The 7,288-nt window shown below is 37.2% G+C and overlaps 1 protein-coding gene across 1 annotated transcript; it reads left to right on the plus strand.

Moving 5' to 3' along the window:
* Window positions 1-2,698: 2,698 nt before the first annotated feature.
* On the plus strand, window positions 2,699-3,637 carry LOC102497464 (olfactory receptor 4P4). The gene has a single exon (XM_006157917.1). The coding sequence runs from the start codon at window positions 2,699-2,701 to the stop codon at window positions 3,635-3,637; it is 939 nt and encodes a 312-aa protein (XP_006157979.1).
* Window positions 3,638-7,288: the final 3,651 nt, after the last annotated feature.

Below are 7,288 nucleotides of genomic sequence, written 5' to 3' on the forward strand. Positions count from 1 at the left end.
AGAGAGTTTTTTACACCATCCTGCCTATTAATTAATGGCATTTTTCTGAGTGTAATATGTAACATCTTTTGTCTGTAAGAATCATGTTGTTCTTCAAGAGTTGTATGAGCAAGTATAAGGGAGGGTTATCTCAGACTCTTGGAAAAGATGAATGATATGTTCATAACTAAAAAAAAAGGTAAATTAATGGGAAACAAATCAATAATCTAAACTAAGGCTATTTTTAAAAATTCATTTTTCTGTTTACAAGATATTAAATAATATAAGTTAAGTATTTTTTTCTAATTATAGAATACTAAAAATAAATAGCTACACTTGGGATGCATTATTTACAAACTTTACACTATTTCTAAAAGACACAGTTTAAAACAGCCGGAAGCTCATCCGCAGTGCAATATCGAAGCTATGTAGGAGGCCTGGGTTTGACTCTTGAGTCAACCTGAAATACCACATGTGCCTAGGTGAATCCATGATCTTGGCTGGCTGAGGGGCTGGTAGGGAGGAAGATGGGACACGCGATCAGACCCTGTGAAGTAACTTGTCTCTCTCTCTCTAAGTGAATAAAAGAAGGTTTAAAACATGTTTTAAATTTTAAAACAGTGAAGTCACTTTTTTATCAATTTCTGCAATTATTTATTAATTAAAGAGGTTATTACAGTCACATGTGTGTTAAGTACCATTACATAGATACATTGCTGCACTTTTTTTTTTGTTGTTTTAAAAAGATTTTTGCTATAGGGCACATGTGCTCACCAGAAAGACAGAGAGAGAGAGAGAGAGAGACAGAGAGACAGAAAGCGAGAAACCTCCCAGGGGGGATAGCCACACTGCAATCCTTTCTCCTCCAATCTTCTGTCAGGATCTTGGGCACACAGGCACACGTGCCTGACATGAGTTTAAGCCACTGGGTCTGGGACTTGAACAGCAGTCTACTACATGGGAGTCCAGCAACATAGCCATTATGCTAAATGCTGGTCCCAGTGCACTTTTATTTTTCAAGTTGCCTTCCTTTCTCAATATTATTTAATTATTATGATTTTTAATCTCATCTTTTTAAATCAAAGGAAACATCATAGCCAGATAACCTTTATATACTATCATTTTTCATATTATTTAAATTGTTCTATATTTTTTAAATATAATTTCTGATTTACCTATAATTCTTGCACATCTTAGTGGTCTTAAAACATTGATGAAGTATGTGACAATAAAATCAAAGGTATCAAGAGATGATATTCACCATCTTCAACAATGAACATTATATTGTGTACTTTTCATATTCCTTCAACTATTTTTCTGCAGGTAGATATTGATTGGCAATGCCTTTTTATGCTCCAGAGGAACACCAGTGCATAGCCTATTCATCTTGTTTACATCCTTCTTGTGTCTGTTGATCGTTTGCTTCCTTGAACCCTCATCTACCTCTAACCCCATGCAGACTCTGGTACCATTAGCCTTGGTACTTCACTTAGTGTTGTGAAATATATAATGTTTTTAGATCTAATATAAAGACTAGAATGAGGCAAATGTACTCACCATGGGTATAAACAACTCAGCAACCATAATAAAAAATATTTTAATCCAATAGGCATTAGGGATGATGGATATGTTAATGCTCTGATCTGATCATTACACATTGTATGCATTTATTTAAAAAATGCATTATATCTCATAAATATGTACACCTACTGTAGGTCAGTAAATAATTATCAAAAATGTCAATTTCACAGGAACCAGCAGTTAGCGTAATGGCTATGTCACTGGACTTCCACGTAGTCGACCGCGGTTCGTGTCCCGGACCCGGTGGCTTAAAGCTCACGCCGGGCGCGTGTGCGTGCGTGCCCAAGATCCTGAGAGGAGAATGGAGGAGAAGGGATTGCGGCGTGACCATCCCCCCTGGGGGGTGATTTCTCGCTTTCTGTCTCTATGTCTCTCTCTGTCTGTCTGGCGAGCGCACGCGCCCTACAGTGAAAATCTCTACAAAAAAAAAAAAAAAAAGAAAAAAAAAAGTCAATTTCACAAGAATAAAATTAATATTTAAATAAAGATGGGATTCTCTCCTGCACTTGTGAAATGCACCTCACTGACTTCACTCTAAGTCTGGCTCTGTTTCACTTAATAAGCAAGCTACCCCAAGACAAAAAAATGTGTACTCCTCAATAAATTAACTTATTTTTAGAAATTTTTTCTACAGGGTTATGTGCTGTTCAGAGAGAGAGAAAGAAAGAAATCATCCCCCAGGTGGGATGGCCATGCTACAGTCCCTTCTCAATTATTCTCCTCTTGGGATCTTGGGTATGCACATCCATAAACATGCACCTGCCATGAGTTTCAAGCCACCAGGTTTGGGTGCAGTTGACCAAATGGGAGTCCAGCGCCTTAACGTCCATGCCACATGCTGGCCCCCACCTTTGTGTCTCTTAAGTGAAATGACTGTACATCTTTGTTTATGCATTCAGCTAGCTTATTAATATCACATCCTTTTGCTACATAAAACTGATCAGGGTGCTGTACTATATGGCTAGCCCACCTATACATTGTTTAGAATCAATTATTTCAATAATTTAAGGGAACTACTTAAATAAATGAGTTCATTTATACAAGTCTCATTCTGAGTCACACCATGCTAAGGCATTATTTTTATGTTGACATTCCTTTTGCTTTCAGCTATATTTATTGAACCCAGACTGCATGGACCATGGAAACTACCAGTAACATCACTGAATTTATATTATTAGGACTTTCTCAAAACAAGAATATTAAATATTTTTGCTTTCTATTATTCTCACTTTGTTACATAGCTATTTGGATGGGAATCCTTCTCATTGTGATTTCTATTATATGCAGCCAACTTATTGACCAGCCCATGTATTTCTTCCTTAAATACCTTGCTCTCTCAGATCTGTGCTATACCTCAACAGTGACACCCAAGCTAGTGACTGACTTGTTGGCAGTAATTAACACAATTTCTTATACTTCCTGCATGACACAGCTCTTTGCCATGCACTTCTTTGGGGGGATTGAGATATTTCTCCTCACAGCAATGGCCTATGACCGCTACGTGGCCATCTGCAAGCCCCTGCACTACACTGTCATCATGAGCAGGCCAAGGTGCAATGCCATGGTCATCGCTTGCTGTGCTGGAGCATTTCTGCATTCCTTTCTCATGTTCCTTCTTACCATCAACTTACCCTTCTGTGGCCCCAATGAAATAGACCACTATTTCTGTGATGTGTATCCTTTGTTGAAGCTGGCCTGCATCGACACATACAGAGTTGGGATCCTAGTGGTTGCCAATTCTGGGACAATGGGTTTGGTGGCCTTTGTGATCTTGATGCTGTCTTATTTTTTGATATTGTATACCATTAGGGCTTACCCAGCAGAGAGCCGCGGTAAAGCTCTTTCCACGTGCAGTTCCCATATAGCTGTTGTGGTTTTGTTCTTTGTGCCTGTCCTCTTCATCTATATTCGACCAACGGTAACTTTTCCAGAAGACAAAGTGTTTGCACTTTTTTACACAATCATTGCCCCCATGTTCAACCCTCTGATCTACACGCTGAGAAACAGGGAGATGAAGAGCGTATTGAGAAAAGTGTGGTGCCAGAAACCGTTTCTGATTGGAAGACAAATTTTCTGAAATGCATTTCCACTTCTCATTACACACCAATTCAAGTGATATTTGTTCTGAGTCAGCTTTATTAAAGCATAAGCTTTGCTGTAAGGAGTAACTCAGTGATGGTCATCCAATCATTATTATTGTACTTTATTACATTGAACAACTTTTTACTCTCTTTATTGATCTGCATGTCTTACTTATATCTTCCCCCAATATTTTTATTCATCATTTCCTTATTCAACTTCTATTACACTTTGCTTGATATTATTTGGTTGTAGATCTTTTCCACAGGTTGCTAAGTGGAGCTCACCTTTCTAACTTCCCTATAATTTGGTTCTAAGAGTTAATCTCCAAAGGTATATCCATTCCATTCACACTGATCATGCCAGACCTAAAGGGTCCATTTGACTTTGTTATTCTATCTACATTTCTCATCAAAAAGGAGCATAAGATATTTAAAAGAATATGTTTCTACTCTTAGATTTTCCATAATTATCTCAGCAATTTAAAAGAAAAAATAATTTGTGAGGCCATAAGAATAAACTATTGGGGCCAGCAGGTGGCATGGTGGTTAAGGGTGCTGGACTCCCACATGGCCGACCATGGTTCAAGTTCCAGACCTAGAGGCTTCCGTTCTCTCTCTCACTCTGTCCTTCTCTGGTCAAATTAAAATAAATAAAGTGAAATAAAATAATTCTTTAAAAAAAGGAATAAACTATTATTTAAGTAAGTAACAATAGTTATGTCAAGATGGGAAGAGTTTTTCTAAAATTATTATTTTTTGAGAGATTTTTGCTATAGTGAGTGTGCACTAGTTGGAAAGACAGAGAGAGGCAGAGAGACAGAAAGTGAGAAACCACCCCCCAGGGGGAATGGCCATGTCACAATCCTTTCTCCTCTATTCTCCTCTCAGGATTATGGGCATGCACACTCATGCACCCAGTGAGAGTCTTGTCACCAGGTTCAGTACTCAAACTGCAGTCAACTACGTGGGAGTCCAGCAACATAACCATTTGGCAACCTGCTGGTCCTCTAAAATTATTTTAATGAGATCATTTTACTTATCACAACATCATTATAATGATAGAAATACCATAAAAATTTCCTTCATATAATAATAAAAATGTGTTGATAATAAGTAGGATAACCATATAATTTGTTTTCCAAAGAAACCACATTTGGGTGTAGAATTACAATGAGGAAATAGACATACAATAGAATTATGTCAGGAGACCAGGATGTCTGGATACTTTTAAAAGTCTGGGAAGTGTGGTCATCTTCATGAAAAAGATAGTGGAAGTGATAATGTGAAATATCTTAATGTTACTTGGTGCCAATGAGGTTTTTAAATACAAATGCAATTACTAAACTTACTTGACACAGAGTGTTCTTAAATATACTTTTCCCATGGCCATCAAAATAACAATGTAGGAGCCAGCATGTGCCATGGCAGGTAAGGAGCTGAACTCCTATATGGCAGACCATGGTTCCGATCCTGGAACTCATGGCTTACTCTCTCTCTCTCTCTCTGTTTCTCTCTCACTGTGTCTTTCTCTGGGAAAATTGAAGAACAAGGAATAAAATTAAATAAATAATTCTTTAAACATGTAAATTTCCATAGAATTTTTTTTTTTCTGAGGGGAGAGGTTTTTGCTTTAGGGCATGTGTGCTCACCAGACAGACAGAGAGAGACAGAGAGGCAGAAAGCGAGAAATCACCCCCCAGGGGGGATGGCCACGCTGCAATCCCTTCTCCATTCTCCTCTCGGGATCTTGGGCATGCATGCACACATGCCTGGTGTGAGTTTTAAGCCACTGGGTCCAGGACAGGAACCGTGGTTGACTATGTGGGAGTCCAGCGACATAGCCATTATGCTAACTACTGGTCCCAATTTCCATAGAATTTTTATGCATTGGGTAGTCATTTGTAACTATGGAATTAATCATTTTCCAATAACTAAATTAAATTAGCCATGTTTCTTAGTATTTTAACAAAGTAGTATTTGACATCATACAACTAACATTACTGAGTAGAGTAAGATGTTATAAATATAGACTAGGGAGAAAAAAGCAAAAATAGACTAAATGTATTTTTTAAATAAAAATGAAATAGCAAAATAATGTCATAGTACAATATAGAGAGAAACATTGTAGAGAAGTTAAAAGAAAGAAACATTGTTGCAAACTTTTTCTTATAAAGAATGTTTTAATTGGATTTAAAAATTCAAGAGAAACCTTGTTCTCTTTTTAATTTGCTATAGATCACATGCACTTTTCAGGGAGAGAGAGAGAGAGAGAAATCACCCTATGGAGTATGGTCACACAGCAATCCCTTCTTTAAGGATTTTGAGCATGCACATACATGGGTGTCCAGTGTGATTTTCAGGCTGAAGGGGCAGGACTTACTTGAATTGCACAGTCAGCCATGTGAGATCCAGCTGCCACAACCACTACACCTCAGGCTGGCCCTCAAGACAATCTCAGAGAGACTGATAGCATAAATGAACTTCTAGTGAAATTATGTAGTTGACATCATGATACATGTCAGTTTATGGCAGTTGGTTCAGGATAACACTTGACTTAATGGAAAAATTATTGACAAAATATTTTATTTTAAAATGTTTTACTTATGATTAACTTCTCAAATTCATTATCCAATAATAATTGTTCTGAATATGCTAGCAAATCATTGTAAGAGAAAATTAATAGCAAAGACATTAAAATGATTTCTTGTTCAAAAATCAACAATATAAAATTTTAAAAAATAACTAAATACATGTATTTATAGAATCTTTATCTGAGGGATAACTGTGATTTGGGTCTTCCTTCATTTATAAATTAGAAACATAGTAACTACCTCATAGTTAGGGATTATGAAATAAGATAAGTATTGTGATGAAATACTTTGGAAAAAGCATATAATAACCATAAAAATAAACAACAATTAAATGTACATAAGAAATCATAAGAGAAGAAATAATCCTGATTATTTTATTATTATTTCTAATATCTCTAAATACATTTTTCTGAAATATTAGTGAGTGAATCCAACTTTCTTAGACACTCTTAATCCCACTAAATTTCATTAGAGAATTGTTCATGTATTTTTCTGCCCAGGGGTTTTCTGAAAATTGTTAAAATATCTTTCTTCAAATATGATGAATATTTTCTTCTCAGTAATCTTTTTGTTTTTTGTTTCCTTTCTTTGTGTGTGTGTGTGTGTGTGTGTATGTGTGTGCGAGGGTGTGTGTGTGTTTGTTGTTATTTTTAAGACAGCATCTTGCTGTTTCAAAATCCTCTTGCATCAGTCTTAAGTAGCTGGAACTCCTAGCATTTCTGGGTGGTTGAAAAATCAAATCTGGGCCTCCTGTGTTGCCTTAGTCAAGCAGCAACAGTTAGTACACATTATTGCAGTTGAGCTTCAGTAGTCTTATTTTGACAGAAGCAATACTTACAGATATTTGATCAAAAAAAAGAAAAGGGGGGAACCAGCAGTTAGCGTAATGGCTATGTCGCTGGACTCCCACGTGGTCGACCGCGGTTCGTGTCCCGGACCTGGTGGCTTAAAACTCACGCCGGGCATGTGTGCGTGCGTGCCCAAGATCCCGAGAGGAGAATGGAGGAGAAGGGATTGCGGCGTGACCATCCCCCCTGGGGGGTGATTTCTCGCTTT

This window comes from Tupaia chinensis, unplaced genomic scaffold (assembly GCF_000334495.1).
Source record: "Tupaia chinensis unplaced genomic scaffold, TupChi_1.0 Scaffold000564_1, whole genome shotgun sequence".
Taxonomy (NCBI): domain Eukaryota; kingdom Metazoa; phylum Chordata; class Mammalia; order Scandentia; family Tupaiidae; genus Tupaia; species Tupaia belangeri.

What these genes read in the sequence shown, in the direction of transcription:
- LOC102497464 (XM_006157917.1), top strand. Translation starts at nt 2,699, where the DNA reads ATGGAAACTACCAGTAACATCACTGAATTTATATTATTAGGACTTTCT.